This window comes from Callithrix jacchus, chromosome X (assembly GCF_049354715.1).
Source record: "Callithrix jacchus isolate 240 chromosome X, calJac240_pri, whole genome shotgun sequence".
In the NCBI taxonomy this organism is placed as follows: Eukaryota; Metazoa; Chordata; class Mammalia; order Primates; family Cebidae; genus Callithrix; species Callithrix jacchus.
Genome location: NC_133524.1, coordinates 24,792,233 through 24,815,635, shown reverse-complemented (window position 1 = coordinate 24,815,635; position 23,403 = coordinate 24,792,233). Strand labels below are relative to the sequence as shown.

At 41.3% G+C, this 23,403-nt stretch overlaps 1 protein-coding gene across 3 annotated transcripts; it reads right to left on the bottom strand.

The window, feature by feature from the left end:
- Positions 1-222: 222 nt before the first annotated feature.
- On the bottom strand, positions 223-22,338 carry EIF2S3 (eukaryotic translation initiation factor 2 subunit gamma). Of its 3 annotated transcripts, none has more exons than XR_013531454.1 (12): positions 22,257-22,338; positions 21,625-21,688; positions 20,061-20,188; positions 19,861-19,982; positions 17,357-17,451; positions 15,354-15,512; positions 13,914-14,048; positions 11,827-11,921; positions 10,860-11,004; positions 7,406-7,575; positions 4,691-5,744; positions 223-2,190 (listed from the first exon to the last, which is right to left on the bottom strand). XR_013531454.1 is itself a non-coding variant. In XM_002762729.7 (12 exons), the coding sequence occupies exons 1-12, from the start codon at positions 22,323-22,325 to the stop codon at positions 2,127-2,129; spliced, it is 1,419 nt and encodes a 472-aa protein (XP_002762775.1). In that variant the 5' UTR covers positions 22,326-22,338; the 3' UTR covers positions 223-2,126. The 3 variants fall into 3 exon arrangements, 2 of the variants coding, with proteins under 2 accessions (XP_002762775.1, XP_008987331.1); XM_002762729.7 differs by having other exon boundaries at positions 5,572-5,744; XM_008989083.4 differs by lacking the exon at positions 4,691-5,744.
- Between the last annotated feature and the right edge of the window lie 1,065 nt (positions 22,339-23,403).

Sequence of the window (23,403 nt, the reverse complement as noted above, 5' to 3'; positions counted from 1 at the left end):
CTAACTTTACAACTATCATAGAGTTGTATGCAGTATTCTCTTAGAAACAGGGACTCTGGCTATTGTGTTGAGAACAGACTGCAGCAGTGCAAGTGCAGAAGCAGGACAGTCAGAAGGCCAGTCCCAGTGAGAGCCACTGGTGGCTTTGACTAAGCAGGTAGCAGTGGAAGTGATGAGAACTAAACAGATTTTGAAAATATCTTGACAGTAGAGCCTAGAGGATTTACATAAGCCATGTACTTTAATCAGAAACATTACAGGCACATTCTCAAGCAGGTACATCTCTTGCTAAGAATCACTGCCCTGGTTTCAAGTTCTATGAAAACAGGGTCCATTTTCTTCCTATCTGTATATGCCCATTACACTCAGCACAGTGCTTTACAAATTTGCTGCTAATTCATGTGGATGTCTTAAATTAATTACAATAGATTTCTGGTTTCAAATCTGACATGAGATTGTAATAAATTTGTCTATATTTTAAGTCTTATTCCAAAATTTCTGGTAGAAGTTACTTACAAAACACATGGGGACATGTTAGATATAAAATTAACATTTGATGTAGAATTGTTTATTTGTGTTCCTCATGCTACAACACAACCTTCGAAGTCAGCCAAGTATATAACATGAATATGCGTCCTCAAAAGATCAACTTACATAACCCATAGCCACAGGTTCTCAACTTCTACAATGCAACTTCAACACTCAAAAGAGCACAGTATGTTTCAAATCCCATCTCAATGCAAATTTAAAAGAGCAAACTGTATTATCAGACTATCAAAACTGTGAGATTCTGTAATTTAATATCCCTACTCCTCAACTCTCTAAATTTCTCAACACTGAGGAGAGTTGTTAAATGCCTGAATTTTACTCCAAGCCAATTAAATCACAACAATTAAACCAGAATCTCTGTGGGGCATCTTGACTCAGTTACAGCTTTCTAACATCTTTTACTTCTTGGCCTTTTGGAATGTCCAAAAATTAGTAATATTACAACATGTGTTATAATCAAAATATAACAGTTAAGAAAAAACATAAAATGAAGGCCTAGAAAAATCTTTGTTACTCATCTAGAATTATTTGGTACAATAGTATTTTCCAATGGAGGAAGACTATTGGATTTCAGGCATAAACCAACGCCGAAAAAATTTCAAGCCATCACAGGGAAAGAAAGGTAACTTCTGACTCTGGTTTCCTGTGTTTCAGGCCAGGAAGAGCAAGGGAAGAAAAAGATTTGTCCATAGGAACAATTTCTAAAATCTCTAAAGAACAATTTCATTTGAACCCATTAATTTCCTTTTCATGCAAAATTTCAAAGATAAAGCAATATAAAATATGGGGCCAAAAAAAAGGGGAGGTCTTCAAGGAGAATCTGTCTCTTTAAGTTTTCATTGGTACAACAGTTCATCGGCTTGGAGCTATTCAAAGAGGAATCATGAAAATGAAACTATTTCAGACGGTTTCAGTGGTATGTGTGTGTATATATATATATATATGTGTGTATATGTGTGTGTGTGTGTGTGTGTGCGCGCGCGCGCGCGCGCTACAGCAAAGGCTGGTTGTAGCAAAAATTCATTTCAAACTGTATGATATGGGCAGGGCAATATGGCTTATGCCTGTAATCCCAGCACTTTGGGAGGCCGAAGTGGGGTGATCACCCTGAGGTCAGAAGAGACCAGCCTGGCCAACATGTCTCTCCTAAAAATACAAAAATTAGCCAGGTGTGGTGGCACATACCTGTAATCTCAGCTACTTCGAAGGCTGAGCTTGAACCCAGAAGGCAGAGGTTGCAGATCAGGCCGCTGCCCTCCATCCTGGGTGGCAAAGCCAGACTCAAAAACAAAACAAAACAAGACATGCAGAACAAAACTGCATGATATATAATTGTGACATTATATGGGAATGCTTCTGTCAAAATATAGATTTAATCCAACATTACGCCAACTTTTATATTAATTTCAGTCCCTAAGTCTTCATAACCAAAAACATGAGAATAATCTTATAACTATCTACTTAGGTAACAAACTGTAAATAAATTCCCCAATATTGCTTTGAAAATAAACTCCTTGGTTGTTAAGAGAAATTCCAACTTCCAACTCCATCCAAATGCATTATTTAACTGGTGTTCGTCAGTCATCATCTACTGTTGGCTTGATTGTCACTCCTCTTCTTATCTGACCCCAACCAATTAAACTGCAAAATGAAAATAAAAGAAATCATAAATCTTACATCCATTTCATTGTCATTACCACACAATTGTATGATACATTTTACCTGCTTATCTTCTAAATTCAAATTTGTTCCGAAAGCCTCCTCCCTCCATGAAGAAAGCCCATACTATATTCTTAGATTACTTTTGTTGTTGTTGTATTTTTTGAGACAGAGTCTCACTCTGTCACCCAATCTGGAATGTGATGGCATGATCTCGGCTCAATGCAACCTTCAGCTCCTGGGTTCAAACGATTCTCCTGCCTCAGCCTCCCAAGTAGCTGGGACTACAGGCATGAACTACCATGCCAGGCTGGTCTCAAACTCCCGGCTTCAAGTGTTCCGCCCACCTTGGCCTCACAAAGTGCTGGGCTTACAGATATGAGCCACCGTGCCCAGCCTGAAAATTGTGGTTAAATCTATTTTAAAATACACTGGAAGTCATATGTTTGTAATAGCAATATATATATAAAACCACACAAGAAAGTAAAATCAAAAGGGCATAAATTACCACAAGCAATTATTTACTTAAGAGACAACAAAAATGTAACTTTCTAAATTACAGGGTAGTAATTCAGATAAATCTGGACAAGTGATGAGACCATTGTGGGTACAGTATCATGAAAGCCTAATAAAGCAAGCAGGGCTGGGTGGGGTGGCTAATGTCTATAATCCCAACACTTCCTGAGGTGGGAGGATGGCTTGAGGCTGGGAGTTTGAGATCATGCAGGGCAACACAGTGAAACTCAGTGCCTCCAAAAAACAAAAAAATTAGCTGGTCATAGTGGTGTAAGTCTGCAGTCCTAGCTACTTAAAACACTGAGGCTGCAGCAAGCTATGATCATGCCACTGAACTCCAGCCTGGTCAACAGAGAGACGCTGTTTCAAAAAAATACAAAATAAATAATTAAAGAAGGAGATAGTGAGCAGGGGTGATCTGAATAATTATGGGGACAGTCAGGGCACGAAACAGTCTAATTTAGAAAGTTTACATAAGACAATGCAGAAGGAAAGGTTAAATGGGTTGAAGCAGATTTCTAGTCCGAAGTATCAGAAAGTAGTGAGAAGCATCTAGAAATTATTGAGCATTGCATGATGAAAATATTTTGATTGAACTCTTAAGTAATAAAAGGCAAACTAGGAGTATTTCGCAATAACTGTGAAGTGTAAAGTGATGGTGGCATGGGCTATAATGAGGTGACAAGGAATGGAAAGCAAGGGGCAAACTCACTAACCTGGGAAAGAGCAAAAAGTCAGGAGCTACAAATGTGTGTGGGCTTCCTGGCTCTATCCTCTCAAAAGACCTAGAAGAGGGCCGGGCGCAGTGGCTCACATCTGTAATCCCAGCACTTTGGGAGGCCAAGGAGGGTGGATCACAAGGTCAAGAGATCAAGACCATCCTGGTCAACATGGTGAAACCCCGCCTCTACTAAAAATACAAAAAATTAGCTGGGCACAGTGGTGCGTGCCTGTAATCCCAGCTACTCGGGAGGCTGAGGCGGGAGAATTGCCTGAACCCAGGAGGCGGAGGTTGCGGTGAGCCTAGATCGCGCCATTGCACTCCAGCCTGGGTAACAAGAGCGGAACTCCATCTCAAAAAAAAAAAAAAAAAAAAAAAGACCTAGAAGCAATAGCACCCTAAGAGCAATGGGCATATACGTGAACACTCAGCTCTTCATTTATAAGAGAAATGGCCAGTTCTAAAACTGGAACAGAGAAAGTACAAGATGAGTCTAGAAGATCTTGTGCCAGAAAATAGGAAATGTTCCAAAAAAAGAAGAAGAAAGAGCCTGGGCGTGGCAGCTCATGCAAGGTCAGGGGTTTAAGACCACCCTGGCCAACATGGTAAAACCCTGTCTCTACAGAAAACACAAAAATTAGCCGGGCATGGTGGCATGTGCCTGTAGTCCAGGCTACTTGGGAGGCTGAGGCAGGAGAACTGCTTGAACCCTGGAGGCAGAGGTTTCAGTGAGCCGAGATCGTGTCACTGCACTCCAGCCTGGGCGACAGAGTGAGACTCGGTCTCAAACAATAAAAAAGAAAAAAATGAGTACATGTGAAAGGAACACAAAAGCCAGCCTGAAGGACGTCCACGGGCCAAACTTTGAACAATGCACATCAAAATAAAGGAAGACAGTGATGAATCATGATATGTTGAATAAGACTCTATTAATCCATATTATAACTAGATAGGTAAATAAATAATGGCAAAGAACGAATGCCAAATGATAAATGTGGGGTGGTATAGTTGGGGGAGGATACTGTGACCTGCTGAGGTGCTATGATTTTGTAATTATAGTCAAGTTCGATTCAGGCAAGAATCATCAGTGGATGCTATATCCAGGGGCGTGGGATTCGATGAGCAGCAGGCTATCTGTATCGGCTGAAAAGATCTCCCTACACATTGCTTATTAGTTGCAAGGATAGAGACTAACTACACAGCAGAGAAGCTGGACAACATCTTGACTACATAGTCAAAACTAACCTTAACAAAGAGGAGCAGTCAGATGACATGTGCCTCTGGCTGTGATTCCCGAAAAGGAGACTTCACAGTGTATTTAAGTATTCCAGCCAAGAATATATAACCTGAATCTAATGTTAGGCCTCCGAACCATAAGACAAACCAAAATTGAGGAATATTCTATAAAGTAACTAGCTTGTATTCTTCAGAACTGTTAATGTCAATTAAGACGAAGGCTGAAAAAGTTCCAGATTAAAGATCAAAGAGACATGAAATTAAATGCAATGCATGACTCTAAACAGAAGGAACGTAAACTACGTTATTGGGATAATAAAACTGAAACATGCACCATAGATTTCAGTATTTGACCAATGTTAAATTTCTATGTGGTTATGTAAGAATATCCTTTTTTGGTGAGAAATATACACTGAAGTATTAAGAGATCAAGGAGCATAACATATATAGCCTACCCTTCAAACGGTTCAAAAAAACATATGTAAATAAATGTGTATGTGTGTTTGTCAATCTAGGAAAGGGTTATAGAGGAGTTTTCTGTAAAATTCTTGCAATTTTTCTATTGTGTGAAATGATTTCCAAAGTCAAAGGAAATACCGAACCCAAATCATTGGGTTTTGCATAGGTTTGTGTCTAGGAGGAAGAGAAGCCAATCACAGTATTTGGACTAAAATACGGGACTATAGTGAAGGTTGAAGTATAGTTTTCAAAGTCATCCAAACAAATAGTTAAGACTGAAAGCCCCAATAACTGTTGTCCTCAATGAAGTGTGTGTGTGCTCATGTGTACACCACCAAGAACTTAAGGAAACTGACTGTTTTGTTTTTCTAAAACTTTTCTGTTTTAATGTCTTTTTTTAAGTAGACAGTGACAAAGACTAACAAACTTACCGCCAGTGTTTTTCAACTCTTCGGCTAAGGGCAATTTTTTCTCCTACCTCTGTGCACACTGGATTGGTCAAAACAATTTTACCCAAATCGGCCTTGACAGCACTAACTCTCCCTCCTGTAGACAGGGACCCTATGTTCACCATGAGTACTTCATTTTTAGACAGCTTTTGCACCTAGAAAAATAAATTGGAAAAAAATAAACCCCCAAATCAAGACAATGCTTTCCAAAAATACTAAGAATTTACCAAATACTACTGGAAGTATGTCAATCATAAAATTAAAAAAAAAATTCTATAGAAATTTCATTGTAAAGGAATTTAAACTATAGTCTAAAGATGACAAAAGGAAGGTTTATTTGCCACCCACTGAATTTACATAAGATCCACCTTTTAAAAATAAGGTAGTAACCATAGCAGAGAACCTCTTACAATTCTGAAGAAGTTAAATGGTACAAAATTCCCCAAAGTGGGGAGAGGGGAGGACTCTGGCTATATATGAGTTAATATAAACTAATATTATGGCTATAATAATAATATGGCCATATATATAAGAGTTAATATGGGCCGGGCACAGTGGCTAACGCCTGTAATTCCAGCACTTTAGGAGGTTGAGGCAGGCGGATCGCTTGAGGTCAGGAATTCGAGACCAGCCTGACCAACATGGTAAAACCCCATTTCTACCAAAAATATAAAAAATTCGCCGGGTGTGGTGGTGCGCTCCTGTAATCTTGGCTACTTAGGAGGCTGAGGCAGGAGAACTGCTTGAACCCAGGAGGTGGAGGCTGCAATGAGCCAAGATTGTGCCACTGCTCTCCAGCCTGGGTGACAGAGCAAGACCCCATCTCCAATAAATGAATGAATGAATACTACAGTGAAATTTGCTGGGATAGGGTGTTGCCACATTTAAATGTTGACAAATATCACCAAATTTCTCTCTCAGAAAGTATTACCAGTTTGTACTTTCTCAAAAAGCATGATTGCTTATTTTCCAAAATCTTTGCCAACACTAGGTGTCAGCAATTTCCCATCTCTGTCAACCTAATCTGGGACATTGAGATCGGCCTGGGTAACACAGCAAAACTCCATCTCTACAAAAAGTACAAAATTAGCCAGGCGTGGTGGCCCGTGCCTGTAGTCCCAGCTACTCAGGAGGTTAAGGTAGGAGGATGCCTTGAGCCGGGAGATCGAGGTTACTGTGAGTCGAGATCACACCACTGCACTCCAGCCTGGGCAACAGAACAAGACTCTGTCTCAAAATCAACAACAACAAAATCATATGGATATTAGGAATGTCATTTCTTTGTCATACATGGCAAAAACTTTTCTGTTTTATTGGTTTCTTTCTTACACTGACTGCTATATAGAAGCTCTCAATTTTGGCCAGGCACAGTGGCTCATTGCCCAGCACTTTGGGAGGCCCAGGCGGACGGATCACTTTAGGTAAGGAGTTCGAGACCAGCCTGGCCTACATATAGTGAAAACCCATCTCTACTAAAAAATAAAAAAATTAGCTGGGCGTGGTGGTGGTGTACGCCTGTAGTTCCGGTTTTCCCTTATTTGGGAAACCAAGGCAGGAGAATCACTTGAACCCGGGAGGCAGAGTTTGCTGTGAGCTGAGATCACATCACTGCACTCCAGCCTGGGCAACAGAGTAAGACTCCATCTCTCAAAAAAAAAAAAATTTAAAAAGTAGTTCTCAATTTTGCAGAAGTCAAATTTATTTACCTTTTCTTTTTTCTAAATTTCATGTTAACTATAAAAAAATAAAGCTCAAAACTAGTTTAACACTCCCATTTGTCATGTTTTTAAAAACAGGAATTATAAAAAGCATTTACCTTTGCTGCTTTCTTGTCTCCTTCAGTGCGTACACCTAGAAGTCGTCTAAGCAGGAAATAGGAAATTTCCAATTCTGTGAATATCTCAGGTAAGGCTCCGACTGCACCAAGTACCTGCCCCACCATTCTGTCAGCCCGGCACAAAGTGGGGTCAATTTTTGTTCCAACTCCTAATATAAAAATAAGATGTATATAGCTCAATGTTTTATTTCCTAAAACACCTATAAAGTTAATTAGTTGGCTGGGCACCGTGCCTCACGCCTGTAACCCCAGCACTTTGGGAGGCCAAGGCAGGTAGATTGCCGGAGGTCGGGAGTTCGAGACCAACCTGAGCAACATGGTGAAACCCCGTTTCTACTAAAATACATAAAATTAGTTGGGCGTGGTGGCATGTGCCTGTATTACCAGCTACTCTGGAGGCTAAGGCAGGAGAATCGCTCGAACCTAGGAGGCGGAAGTTGCAGTGAGCCAAGTTCACACCACTGCACTCCAGCCTGGGTGACAGAGTGAGTCTCAAAACAATTTTTAAAAAGTGAACTAGTTACCCCAAAGCCAAATAAGCACAACATGTACCTATATACTTTAATACATACTTTTATTTTCATACTCATATAATAGCTATATAGGCATATGAAAATACCTGTTTTACCGAGACAAATAGATATGTACACTCATGAGATGACTGGGCAAATGAGAATAGAAACATTCTCTTGATTTAAATTCTAAACAAAGGGTTTAGAAACCTGATATTCTAGGAATGATGGCTTGGCTGAGAACTTAATGCAGGAGATGGTACTTGGTCTGCAAAACGATAAAAATAAGTTCTAAACAAAGAATAAATAGAGATAATAACGGAACTCAAAATAGCCTTAACAAAGACTGAAAAAATAGAAAATTCACAATGAGAAGTTTGCAGAATATTTGCATGCCACTTCTCCCCTGGAGGAATGATTGAAAAGACAGCTTAGAGACTACATATGGGCCAGGCCAGGCACAATGGTTCAGGCCTATAATCCCAGCACTTTAGGGGGCCCAGGTGGGCAGATCACCCGAGGTCAGGAGTTTGAGACCAGCCTGGTCAACACAGTGAAACCCAACCTCTACCAAAAATACAAAAAGCAGTTGGGTGTGGTGGCAGGTATCTGTAATCTCTGTTACTTGAGAGGCTGAGGCAGGAGAATCATTTGAACCCAGAAGGCAGAGGTTGCAGTGAGCCGAGATCTCAGCTGGGGCGACAGAGTGAGACTGTCTCAAAAAACAAAACAAAAGTAAACAAAAACAAAAAACCACATATGATTCCTGGGATTCACTTCAAAATACTCCAGCTGTGTCTTTTGGGGAGTGGAGGAAAGAAGACATATAGAGCAAGATTAGGAAAATTTTTTTTTTGAGACAGTCTCTGTCGCCCAGGCTGGAGTACAGTGGTGCAATCTCGGCTCACTGCAACCTCTGCCTCCTGAGTTCAAGCGATTCTCCTACCTTAGCATCCTGAGTAGCTGGGATTACAGGCATGTGCCACCACATCTGACTAATTTTTATATTTTTATTAGAGACAGGGTTTCAACATGTTGGCAAGATCGGTCTTGAACTCCTGACCTCAGGTGACCTGCCCACCTTGGCCTCCCAAAGTCCTGGGAATACAAGTGCAAGCCACCGCGCCCAGTCAAGATTGGTAAATCATTAATAATTGCTGAAGCTGAGTGATGGCTACATGGGGTTATCATTATAGCATTCTCTCCTATGTTTAAAGAGTTCCTTAGGCCAAGTGTGCTGGCTCACACCTGTAATCCCAACACTTTGAGAGGCCAAGGAGGGTAGATCACTTAAAACCAGGAGTTTGAGACCAGCCTGGCCAACATGGAGAAACCCCATCTCTACTAAAAATACAAAAATTAGTTGGCCATAATGGTATGTGTCTGTAGTTCCAGCTACTCTGGAGGCTAAGGTACAAGAATTAACTGAACCCAGGAGGCAGAGGTTGCAGTGAGCTAAGATCACACCACTGCACTCCAGCCTGGGTGACAGAGTGAGACTTTGCCTCAAAAAAAAAACAAAAACAAAAAGAAAAACAAAAAAAAAAAAACAAAATTTAAAAGTTCGTTAAGTTAAATTTTAAAAAAGTTTCCAAATTTCCCTTGATTACCACACACATGCACATAAAGGATAAAATGATAGATGGGACTATAGGCATGCATCACCAAATCCAGCTAATTTTACTATTTTATTGGAGAAATGGCAGCTTACTGTTACCCAGGCTGGTCTCAAGTGATCCACCCAAGTTGGCCTCCCTAAGTACTGGGATTGCAGGTGTGAGCCACCACGCCCAGCCTCTTTTTTTCTTTTGAGACAGGGTCTCTTGTCGCCCAGGCTGGAGAGCAGTGGCACGATCTTGGCTCCCTGCAGCGTCAACCTCCGGCCTCAAGCAATCCTCCCACCTCAGCCTCCTAAGTAGCTGGGACTACAGGCATTTGCCACCACGCCTAGCTGATTTTTGTAGAAACAAGGTTTCACCATGTTGCCCAGGCTGGTCTCAAAGTCCTGAGCTCAAGCGATCCACCCACCTCGGCCTCCCAAAGTGCTGGGATCACAGGTGTGAGCCACTGCACCCGGCCAATCTGGTAAACTGTTTTTCGTGTCTTTTTTAAATTTCCTCTTTACAATTTTTAACCAAAGATACAACTTGTTAGGTGAAGAATAAACTGTTTCTTCAATTAACATTTTCTTCTTTAATCTAAAGGTACAACATCCCCTTTAATTCTCACTGAATCTTTCAGTTTTGGGGGTGTTCAATAATAAACTAAGTTGTAAGGGACTATTGCACAATATACATAAAAGCAACCACGGCCAGGCACAGTTGTTCACACCTGTAATCCTAGCACTTTCTGAGAGTCCGAGGCAGGGGAGGTGCCTGAGCTCAGGAGTTTGAGACCAGCTTGGGCAACACAGTGAAACCCCATCTCTATTAAAATACAAAAAGTTAGCTGGGCGTGGCCACATGTGTCTCTAGTCTCAGATACTTGGGAGGCTGAGGCAGGAGAACTGCTTGAATCCAGGAGGCAGAGGTTGCAGTGAGCTGAGATTGCACCACTGCACTCCAGCATGGGTGACACAGCAAGATCCATCTCCCCCCCACCCCCCAAAAAAGGGGAACTGTTATCTACCACAAAAATTGTGCAAACAAAAACGTTAAGTGTAGGTAAGAATCTTAAATGATAAGTCATCAAACTTATCTGATCAGAATGTATCCTTTGTGTTTAAAAATAATTTTTATTAACTCATAAAGTCATCTTATAACCTAAAGCAAGAGCTTAACCACATGACTGTTCCCCCACCCCACTCTATTATTAAAATAGCCAGTTAAAAAATCTATAATATGCCCCTTTTGGTAATCCACCTCCCACGGTAAGTACCACAAATAGCCACGAATTAGAAGAGATGAGAAGAAAATCTTTACCAATAAGACCGCCTGGAGCAGCATATTGCAGATCATTATGCTCCGCAAAAAGTGATACAATTTTGGAAAAGATTGGTTTACACATGAGTTTTCCTTCGCTATCCTTGGAAACAATACCAGGTCTTACTTCTATCTCCTGGCCCACCTGTAAACATATAATTAGTAATTAAAATTATTGTGTTACAGCAAAATTATCATTTACCTATCAAAAGTTCCATCAGGGGCCGGGTGTGGTGGCTCACGCCTGTCATCCCAGCATTTTGGGAGGCCAAGGGGGGTGGATCACCTGAGGTCAGGAGTTCAAGACCAGTTTGGCCAACATGGTGAAACCCCATCTCTAACGAAAAAAATTAGCTGGGCAAGGTGTCAAGTGCCCATAGTCCCAGCTACTCGGGAGGCTGTGGCAGCAGAATCACCTGAACTAGGAGGCAGAGGTTGCAGTGAGCCGAGATGGTGCCACTGCACTCCAGCCTGGGTGACAGAGAGAGACTGTGTCTCAAAAAAACAACCTAAAGAAAGAAAAGAAAATGCAATGTGTACACACACACACACACACACACACACGAATATTATTCAGCCACAAAAAAAAAACAAAACAAAGAAATTCTGCCATTTGCAGCAACTTATCTAGAACTGGAGGCCATTGTGTTAACTGAAATAAGCCAGGCATAGAAAGACAAATATCACACATTCTCACTCATGTGTATACGCAGGGGTTAAAAAGGTGGATCTCACAAAGGTAAAGAATGGACTGGTGGCTATCAGAGGCCCAGAAGAGTGAGGGGAACAGAGTTTGAAGAGGGAAAAAAAGAATATTAAAAAAGAGAACTCTATCAAATACCAGAAACCATGGAAAAAATTTTTTTTCAATCTGGATCATGAATTTTTTTTTCCTGATTAAGACAAAGGTAAAACAAAGAAGAAAAGCAAAACAAAACAAAATCACAACATTCAAAACCCAGTTTACCTTTAATACTCCTTTTAGGATACTACCACCAGCTACACCCCCCTTAAGGTCATCAACTTCACAGCCAGGTTTGTTGACATCAAAAGATCTAATAACTAAAAGAAAATAAAACAAATTAAAGCCAGCTGTGTTAATTTTAACTTTAGAAGAAATATTATTTGCCATGTTAACTTTTCTAAAATAGTGGCAATATAAGATTTATACCAAGGGGTGACTTTCTAACAAAATCTATTATTACTCCAATGCTTATGCAGCCTCACTTATGATGGGGAAAAATGAAAATAAGTTTATTAACAAGTGGCATATATATCATATACCAGTATTACAGAGTATCATGCAGCTATTAATGTTAGAGCTATAGGTAATGATCTGGAAAAATAACCCTCATATACTATTAAGAATAGTTAGAAAAACTACATGCATAATATAATCCCACTTCCATTAAAAAAAAAAAATTCATGTCTGTATTTGGATTTTTTTTCCCCCTCTATCACAGAGGCTGGAGTGCAGTGGCACAATCATAGCTCACTGCAACCTCAAACTCCTGGGCCCAAGTAATCTTCCTGCTCCAGCCTACCGAGCAGCTGGGACTACAGGTAGACACCAACGTACCCAGCTATAATATTTTAGTTTTTGTAGAGACGGGGTCTTCCTTTGATGCCCAGGATGGTCCCAAAATCCTAGCCTCAAGCAATCCTCCCACCTCAGCCTCAGCATCCCAAAGTGTTGGGATTACAGATGCAAGTCACCATGCCCAGCCTGTGTATATGTTTATACATGATGATATGAAAAAAGAGAAAAGTGTGGGAATAATGGACACCAACTGTTATCTTTGCTTACTTTAGGGCTAAGGGACTAGAACTTGAAGACAGAGAGATTATGAACATTTTCTTTCTTTATTTTTTTTTTGAGATGGAGTTTTGCTGTTGTAACCCAGACTGGAGTGCAATGGCGCGATCTCAGCTCACTGTAACCTCCGCCTCCTGGGTTCAAGCAATTCTCCTGCCTCAGCCTCCCGAGTAGCTGGGACTACAGGCGCGCACCACCATGCCCGGCTAATTTTTGTATTTTTAGTAGAGACGGGGTTTCACCTTGTTGACCAGGATGGTCTCGATCTCTTGACCTCGTGATCCACCCGCCTCGGCCTCCCAAAGTGCTGGGATTATAGGCGTGAGCCACCGTGCCCGGCCGAACATTTTCTTTATATACCTCTATATTATTGACTCCTGTAAGAACAATTCAGCTTTATAACTACAAAACAACACTAGGACTACATGACCTGCACTTAAGTCACTGCAGAGAATATTTCCTACTAAACACCAGGAGCCTGGATGAAGGCCCAGACAAGTTCAAATGTCTGTTTCGAGAAGGCTTCTACATTCTTGGATAGGAACCACAAGCTTAGGTGATCAAATTATACCAGTATCAGTTTTTCTCTAATGGAACAATAAAATCATCTGTATAACGTTTTAGTCAGGAAGTTCTAACGCCCTGACTAAAACCTTATGATTCCATAGATAAGATTCTATATTATTCCATCTTGATCACATACCATGTATTGAGCACAGAAAGGTTAACAGTTGTTTTTGTTTTTTTGAGATGCAGTTTTGCTCTTGTTGACCAGGCTGGCATGCAGTGGTACGATCTTGGCTCACTGCAACCTCCGCCTCTCGAGTTCAAGCAATTCTCCTGCCTCAGCCTCCTGAGTAGCCGGGATTACAGGCACGCGCCACCATGCCCAGCTAATTTTTTGTATTTTTAGTAGAGACAGGGTTTCCCCATGTTGGCCAGGCTGGTCTCGAACTCCTGACTTCAGGTGATCCACCCACCTCAGGCTCTCAGAGTGCTGGGATTATAGGCACCAGGCCGAGGTTAACAGTTTTTATTGTGTTCAGGACTCTGTCCTTCATCCGGTAATCTAATACTGCCAACACAATCTCAGAATTGATTGATTTCAAAAAAAAAAAAAAAACCTGTATGAATTATCACCTATGCAGAAACAGGAAATATTAATAAACAGCCTTAAAGAGGAATCACCAATGTGGGAAAGATCAGATTAAGAGTTAATGGTAAATCCAATCACTTACCAATAAGGCGGGGCTCTGAAGTAAAGTCTCTTGGGGGTACTGGAATTTTCTTTACTATGTACTCACAAACAACTTCAATATTGTATTTCAGCTGAGCCGAAATTGGAATAATGGGAGCTCCCTCTGCTACTGTACCTATATGACAAAATTCAGAAAGGTCAAAGTTCTATAGTTTTATAAAATTTATTCTATGTATGTTATATAAAACAATTAAGATTACTATAATAAAATAGATGCCTAAACCCCATACAAATGTCAGCAACAAGTGCAAAGTGGATATTTCTGTTCAAAAAACTGGCAATATTCTGTTTTTTTTTTACTCCTGAAAATGAATACTATTCCCTTTAAGGGAAATTTGTTAAATTATATTAATAGACATACTTAATATTAGTTCAATGATAAACCTGTTTATATAAAGAAAATACTAACATTCCTATGAAAGAGCACTCTACTAGTTGAAAAGACTTCTAACATGTAATAACTCTCTCAATAAATGTCAAGATAAAATTACAGACTCTGATAATCCAAGACTGCTGGCACGTGTAATTTTAATTTTTTGTTTTTTGAGACAGGGTCCCGATCTTTCACCCAGGCTGGAGTGCAGTGGCACAATCACGGCTTGTTGCAACCTCCACTTCCCAGGCTCCAGCAATCCTCACCCATCAGCCTCCTATGTAGTAGCTGGAAACACAGGTGTGTGCCCCCAATCCCAGCTAATTTTTTGTAGAGATGGAGTTTTACCATGTGGCCCACGTTGGTCTTGAACCCCTGGACTCAAGCGATCCGCCCGCCTTGGCCTCCCAGAGTGTTGGCATTACAAGTGTTAGCTACCATGCCCAGCCATTTATATTTGCTCCATATTACTTATATGTCAAACAAGCTAGTCAAAGAAATAGACCAAACACAATTAGACTTTAATTAAAATCATGTATTACTTTTCGTGATGACAGAACTGAGTTCACAAGAAATTAACCTTTCTAACAAGAAAAACAAGACTAAGAGAAAATGTCAACAATAAGATATATCATGTCTCTATGCTATTAGAGAAAGGGACATTATAGAGATTAAATCACTGTCACTTCCAAATCTGAAAGTAGCTGTTCAGTAACAAATACTGTAAGCCAAGTTTTTTTAGATTATGTTACTCATTTTACTATTACTGAGATTTTTAAAAAATCTGACTGGTAAAGTTTCCAGAATACAACCCCAGTTCTAACTTGCTGCCAGCAAAAATATACTTTAGTATGTTAAATTCAGAAACATAGATTTTATTAGTTATATCAGGTTGCTAACAAGCAGTAGGTAGAGTGCTAAGGCTTAAGACTCATAAGTTTACCGTGTTTTAGATAATATACATTACAAGTTAATTTAACATCTAGTATCCAGAGTAAATGCCCATCAAAGTGATTCATAGATTTATTACATATTATGGCTTCTTACCTTGGACAAAAGCAAGTATCTGCTCGTATTGTTCTTTAGCCTGACTTTCTTTTACCAAATCAATTTTATTTTGTAGAATCAAAATATGCTTCAGTTTCATGATTTCTATAGCAGCTAGGTGTTCAGATGTCTGAGGCTGAGGGCAAGATTCATTACCAGCTAGTTGATGAAGAATAAAAAAGATCTATTTAAGAATAGCCAGAAATACCCAGAACAAGCAGACAAATCCATAAAGAGAGAAAGCAGAGTACAGGTTACTAGGGGGTGGGGGAGGGAAACATGGGGACTGATGCTTCATGGGCATGGGGTTTTCTTTTGTGGTGATACAAACGTTCTGGAACTAGATAGTGGTGACACTACAACCACTATGTTGTACAAAATTGTGAATGTACTTAATGTCACTAAGTTGTACACTTTAAATACATAAGATAGTACATTTTATGAGTCTCTTTTGCCACCCACACCCCCCCCCACCACCCTAAAAAGCCTGGCATCTAATAAAGGAGACTTCTGAATGTTCTAGCTGTACTCAAGGCAACAGTTCTAGATATTATTGCCAGGCAACCACCTTTTGGCCCCGCTTTACCCTGTTACCTGCATTCACTGGAACCTCCCCACTGTCTGGCTCCCAACCCTGGTCCTAAGCAAGAAGCTTAAAATCAGTAAGTATGGGTTCTCAGGGTCTGCCCTCAGCTTTTGCTCAGGTATAAGGTAAACCCCTCTAGCTCTATCCAGTCTTGGAAATGCTCTGGCCCAGCCAACTTCCTGAGAGGTAGAGAGTAATTAAGAGGAAAAAGCACTTAATACTATCTAAGAATTTTAACTAATATCAGAGGCTCCTCTTCAACCGAGAGGGAAGAATGCTGACTGTTAAGATAACCAACAGCGTATTATAAACAGGCATGTTTGGTTGAGCACTCTAATCCTCAAGTTGTGATGTTCAAGTGTCCTGACTATACTCAAGTGGCATGCTTTAAAAAAAATTTTTTTTTTTTTGACACTGAGTCTCACTCTGTCTCTGTCACCCAGGCTGGAGTGCAGTGGCCTCATCTCTGCTCATGCAACGTCTGCCGCCTGGGTTCCAGCGATTCTCCTGCCTCAGCCTCCTGAGTAGCTGGCGTACCCCACCACACCCAGCTAATTTTTGTATTTTTAGTAGAGGTGGGGTTTTACCATGTTGGCTAGACTGGTCTTAAAACTCTTGGCTCTAGGATTACAGGCATGAGCCACCATGCCCAGTTGCTTTGAGACAGAGTCTCACTCTTGCTGCCCAGGGTGGAGTGCAATGGTGTGATCTTGGCTCATGGCAACCTCCTCTTCCTGGGTTCAAGCGATTCTCCTGCCTCTGCCTCCCGAGTAGCTTGGATTGCAGGCGTGCACCACCGCACCTGGCTAATTTTGTATTTTTAGTAGAGACGGGGTTTCACCATGTTGGTCAGGCTGGTCTGAAACTCGTGACCTTAGGTGATCCGCCCGTCTCGGCCTCCCAAATTTCTGGGATTACAGGCGTGAGCCACTGCGCCTGGTGCTTTTAATGAAATCTCTCAACAGCTTACACAGGAAACAAAGCATATGCTACCCTTGCAAACTCCACTTATTTCTAGACTTCAGCACTTATTATGAATGGTATTTGTATCTTAAATACATCTACAGTAGACAGTTCACACACACACACACACACCCCACAAATAGTTTTACACATACATTTAGAACTAAATAAATCACCTCACATGATTTCAATAAGAAAAATGAACCAATGACTTTTTTTCTTTTTCTCAGATGCTACCACAAGAATTCTCACAAGCCATCAGCCCCAAGTCTATCTTTTTGAGTATTTTGTGATAGCTGGTAGGTAGGAAAGTCATCCTGGATGACATGTTAGCTCCCATTTGTGTCAGCTGTAGGTAATAGATATGGTCCTTAAAGGCCTTAGTTCCCCTTTAAATATTTCATCTCGGATTTGTTCCACATTCTTTTGTCCAGACCAATTGGGAGGTATTTACCTATCAAGAGAAGAGCTGCATCCATCACCGCTGCACCATTCAGCATAGTAGCCATCAAAATATCGTGGCCAGGACAGTCAACAAAGGAAACATGTCTAACAATTAAGAAATAAAAATCAGTTTTAACATGAATTACTACTTAAACATGCTATAGATTTCTTAAAGTTAAATAAACTTAGGAAATAATCTTATCGCTATAAAATTGGTACAGGGCTTGGTGTTTCTAGAACTTAGAAGTTCACCAGCTGAAATTAAAACCACTACAGATTACAAAGCAAATTCAATTAGTTATGTGCAGAATGGAAGATAAAGAAACCCCCAAATCCAATTAAAGTGAATATGGTATAGAATAATGGTACAGAGTATATACTGAGAATCTCATTGATTGGAAAGCTAAAACTTATAATGACTTACAAAAACCATGTTAAATCTGAAAAAACAATTTTCTGTCTGGGCGAGGTGGCTCACACCTGTAATCCCAGCACTTTGGGAGGCGGAGGCAGGTGGATCGCCTGGGGTCAGGAGTTTGAGACCAGCCTGACCAACATGGTGAAACTCCATCTCTATTAAAAATACAAAATCAGCCGTGTGTAGTGGCACATGCCTGTAATCCCAGCTACTCAGGAGGCTGAGGCAGGAGAATCTCTTGAACCCAGGAGGTGGAGGTTGCAGGGGGCTGAGATCATGCCACTGCACTCCAGCCTGGGCAACAACAGTAAAATTCTATCTCAAAGAAAATTTTTTTTCCAAAAATAGCTCTGGCACCTCAAAAAACTAGACTTGCCCATTTGAAGTGGAGATGGCAGCACTTGTTTAAAGCACAACTATGGTATTCAATTTAGAGCCACAATTTTTTTTTAATGGGGTTAGCCCTTAGGCCAAATCTGGCCCACCACCACACCTATTTACACACATATTGTCTACATCTGCTTCTGTAATAGAAGAACAGAAGTGACAGAAACTCTATGGCCTGCAAATCTGAAAACATTTACTATCTGGCCCTTCATGGAAAAAGTTTGCTGATCCACTATTAAGGGCCAGGACTACAGTGAGGCAAAACGCAAAATTTAAGAGAACGCCAAAAAACTTAGTCTTCAAGGTAAATGGCCAGGCACAGAGGCTCATGCCTGTAATCCCAACATTTTGGGAGGCTAAGGCAGGTGGATCACTTGAGGCCAGGAGTTCAAGACCAGCCTGGCCAATATGGTGAAAGCCTGCCTCTACTAAAAATATAAAATCTAGGCCGGGCACGATGCTCACACCTGTAATCTCTGCACTTTGGGAGGCCGAGGCAGGCAGATCACGAGGTCAGGAGATCGAGACCATCCCGCCCAACATGGTAAAAACTCCCTCTCTACTAAAAAATACAAAAATTAGCTGGGCATGGTGGTGTGTGCCTGTAATCACAGCCACTCAGGAGGCTGAGGCAGGAGAACTGCTTGAACCAGGGAGTCAGAGGTTGCAGTGAGCCGAGATCACGCCACTGCACTCCAACCTGGGTGACAGAGCAAGACTGTCTCAAAAACCAACCAACAAACAAAAGATAAACATATATATTCAATATTTTTAAAAAGTCAAAATTAATGCAAAAATCAGTCATGAACAAAATACAATGCCATGATGAGCCATAAAGTGATACTGAAGCAAGAGGGGAAAAAATTCATTAATACCGAGTCTGCCCTTATTTATATATTTGATATTCTGTTTATCACATTTTTTTGCACTAATTTCAAAAGAGATATTGTATTAGCCCATCTCTACTAAAATATAAAATATTAGCTGGGCATGGCAGTGTGTGCCTGTAATCCCAGCTACTCAAGAGGCTGAGACAGGAGAATGACTTGAACCAGAGGCAGAGGTTGGATGAGCCAAGATCGCGCCACTGCACTCCAGCCTGGGTAACAGAGCAAGACTCCACCTCAAAATAAACAAACAAATAAATAAATAAATAATTTATTCCAATCACTGAGTTTTTTGGCATACCTGCCACCCCCAAGCCCAGTTAAATTTTGGGTGAAAGGCCTCACTTGTCTCTCCCTGATCCCAGCCCTGCTCCTGATCCAAAAATTCCCTGTAGAGCATCTTCAGTCCCCAGAAACATTACTATAGTCAGATGTCAGTATCCTCTGATAAAAAACCAGGTATGCAACCATATTCAGAAAATAGATGGGGAATTAGAAATGGCTCTGTTCCTCTCCTATTTAATATACAAAAACAGCACTGAGTTTTTTTACTCAGGAAGCCTAGAAAAAGAATCCCTTCAATCCAATGAGTTGTTTCTCCATTTTGTTTATATGATACTTTTAGTTTGGAGAAACTGCATATAAGTATTTTAACTTAGATTTACATGCTTGACTTTTCAGATTTGCCATAAAAACATAAAACAACGGGAAAACAAAACCATTGAGCAATTAAGTTCATTGTTTAATACCTCAATAATTCAAAAAGCACAAAACAGAAGACAATAAAACACAGTGAAGTGTTTTTAGCAAAAATGAAGTCACCTGACTAATTTGAAGTTCCCTTTGGTCCCTGGAATATCTGTAGGAAACTCATCAGGTGTACTGCTCCCACAAGATCTATAACATTCTGGCCGAGGGCAACTTGGGTCATCAAGTTTATAAATCTAAAATTTCAATAAAAAAGATTTTGATTTGTTATCTGCACAATTAAATACTTCCTTGTTCCACAGTACCCAGCTCACCTTAGCATTAGCATATCCAAGCTTGATTGTAATATTTCTTTCTAGTTCATTTTTGAACCTGACCGTGTGAACTCCAGAAATAGCTTTGACAACTGTGGATTTCCCATGAGCTACGTGACCAATTGTACCTACAGACAAAGTACAAAAAAATTAATTCCTGTGTATTTAATTACACACCAAATATTTTTTCAAATACTGTTAAGAGTAGAAAACCCACAGCTGGCCAGGCACAGTGGCTCACACCTGTAATCCCAGCACTCTGGGAGGCTGAGGTGGGGAGATCACAAGGTCAAGAGATCGAGACCATCCTGGCCAACATGGTAAAACCCCGTTTCTACTAAAAATACAAAAATTAGCTGGGCATGGTGGCGCGTGCCTGTAGTCCCAGCTACTCAGGAGGCTGAGACAAGAGAATTGCTTGAACCCGGGAGGCAGAGGTTACAGTGAGCAGAGATCACACCACTGCACTCCAGCCTGGCGACAGAGCAAGACTCCATCTCAAAAAGAAAAAAAAAAACCAAAGCCATAACTCACTGTAAATATCAACACAGAACCAACAGTGACTTCAATTTTTCCTTTTCCATATATCCACAGTTCTCATACAGGACTGAAGAGAACCTTCCATGTAACTAACAACTTTGTTTTAAAAACATAGTCTGGACCAGACAGGATCTCCTGCTGCTGCCCAGGCTGGAGTGCAATGGCCTGATCACAGCTCACTGCAACCTCAACCACCTGGGCTCAAGTGATCCTCTCACCTCAGCCTCCTTAGTCGTGGGGAAACAGTCATGCATCTCCATGCACGGCCAATTTTTTGCACTTTTTGTAGAGATAGCTATGTTACCCAGGCTGGTCTCCTGGGCTCAAGCGATCCACCTGCCTTGGCCTCCCAAAGTGCTGGGATTACAGGCATAAGCCACTGCACCAGACCAGAATTCTATATATTAAGGAATCTTCCAGCATTTCCAGATTAAACAGGTATGAGGGGCCCTGACACAACAAAAAGGGATTTGTGAACCAATAAGGAAACCCAAGTTTAACAACTGCAATGGTGTAACTTTTTAAAAGTCTCATGGTGGAGTCTTACTTTTTAACTGTGCTGTTTGTATAAACTCAAAATGTCCAAAATTTACACTCAATCAACATAACGTCTCCTCTAAAGTTCTAGGTGTCAATTAAGAAAAAAAAAAAATCGACCTAATCACAGCTTGTACATCAAATAAAACTTGCATAAATTCTGCCCTTTAAATAATCCTGTGTGGCAGGTATAGCCACATTTTCACCTCTTCCTTAAACTTCTGATACATATGACTACATACTGCCTTATGCTATTAAACTTCTATGTCTTCGTTTTTTATTCTTACCAAGTCTGTAAGCTAGACATGGGCAGCATTCTTTGGGATTGCCCCCACCCTGCAAAAAATCTAGCAGGTGCTTTATTCACAGGGACTTAATATCTATTTCTTGAATATCTGAATCCTCATATTCAGGTAATCACACAAAAAGTGGGGATAAAATTCATTGCTGGAGATCAAGCAAATCAGGTCTCTTAAGTTACTCTTACCTATATTAATTGTGGCTTGTCTGCTGATAACTTCGTGTGAAAGTGGCGTCAACTTGGTAACATCCTGCAATGAAATATTTTAAAACACTGCACATAAAACAAATCAGAACTTTTCCTTTGACTTTACATTTGCAATCTACTTCTCACCACCATCTGCATAGTTTTCTTCTACTTCTAAAGCGCCTTTCACGGATCAGTAACCTTATACTCCTATGGCTGGAAAGCCGTAAGAGCCCTGCATCATTACAAAACAGATTACACTTTCACCTCCGTATAACTATGGGATATCTAGAGGTCAGAGACCTCCCAATCTTGGGAACATAAGCACTAAAAGTAATGCAGACAAGACACCCCTTTCCCAGACGTTCAGAAGCTGAAACCATGACAATCAACATCAAGACTTTCCAGCCGAATCCTCCAGAAGTTCGAAATCCCAAGACCTTACATCCCTGCACCCTGACCGTGGACTGACCTGGGTACAGGCGACGCAAGCATGGCTTAGGGCTCCCGGTTACAGGTCTCCCTCCAGACCCATGCTCCCGACAACCCGACACTAATCCCAATGCCACCCGGGAGGATCGGTCAACTCCGCTCCCGAATTCACTCTGCATCCTCTCCAAGCGAAACCTCACCAAGGTGGTCAGATCCTGGCGCGAAAGATGCGGCTGCCCCAAAGTCACTCCTGCTTCTCCTCCCGCCATCTTGCCAAAAGAGGAAGGAGGTCGCCCCGGCTGCCGCCTGATCGGCTGCAGGGGTCCTAGTGCGGGGCGAGGAAGCCGGGACGGGAGGGCCGACTGGGGGCTCGGGGTGGCCAGTGCAACAGCGGCCTCAATGCTTGGACGTCTCTCTGCTTGAATCTGCACAGTGCCTGTCGGTAGGCTTACTGGAAAACATGGTGCAAAGTTGCAGGAGCTATTAGTTGCGGCCCTGGTAGATATTTGTGCAGGCAATACTGAGGGCAGCCATCACACCCCACCCCCTCCCCAGGGCGAGGCGGGTGTTGCAACCCGGCGCGCGCGCCGGCCAGAGTGAGACTATTTCCGTTTCCTGTGGAGTTTCCCGAAACCTGGGAATCGGCTATGGCGTGAGAACAGAAAAGAGGGAGTGTCCTCCCCGCCCCCCTCCTTTTTTTTGAATACAGATGTCTGTAATTTAGGCGAGATCGACTTGGGGGTCGGCGCCCACCAATGACGGGGCTCTTGGCTGGAAGAAGACCGCGTGCTGAGCCCCGGCGGCTGGCGGGGTGGGCGCCACCGCGCGGGAGTTTGGTGAAGGGCTCAGAGGGGCAAGGCTAACAAAATCAAAAAGTTCCTAGCTTGTTCCCAGAGAGCAGTTTCTAGGGCCTGGGAGGTGGGCCTTGGTGACGTTTGACTACGTTCCGAGTGAAATTAGCTAGGTGTCGTCACAGTGCCCGAAGTTCGCTGTGTTTTTTTTTTCTTAAAGAAGCAGATCCAAGAAAACCTCGATTACCGATAAATAGGTATTTTAAAATTTAAAGATTTTTGAGACATTCTTAACCCACTTTTCGTCGTGTTAAAAAGCAGTGGAGTTTTTTTTTTTGTTTTTCTTCATTTCTATACAAATTTTATCATTAAGAGCTATTTCCTCTTTTTGTTTGCAATAAATTTATAAAAACGTATTAGACAACTATTATGCAAAAGTATAGTAAGAAGTGAAAAGATAATATGAAAGCCACAATGACGAATACTGAGAAGCCGAGCTCACTTTAGAATACTTATAAGTAGTCATCAAGGTAGATTAGGAAATAAATATTATAAA

Coding starts and splice junctions, on each gene's coding strand:
- EIF2S3 (XM_002762729.7), bottom strand. CDS start 22,325: ATGGCGGGAGGAGAAGCAGGAGTGACTTTGGGGCAGCCGCATCTTTCG. Junction 21,689..22,256: donor GCCAGGATCTGACCACCTTG/GTGAGGTTTCGC, acceptor ATTTCATTGCAG/GATGTTACCAAGTTGACGCC. Junction 14,049..15,353: donor GATACTTGCTTTTGTCCAAG/GTAAGAAGCCAT, acceptor TTTGTCATATAG/GTACAGTAGCAGAGGGAGCT.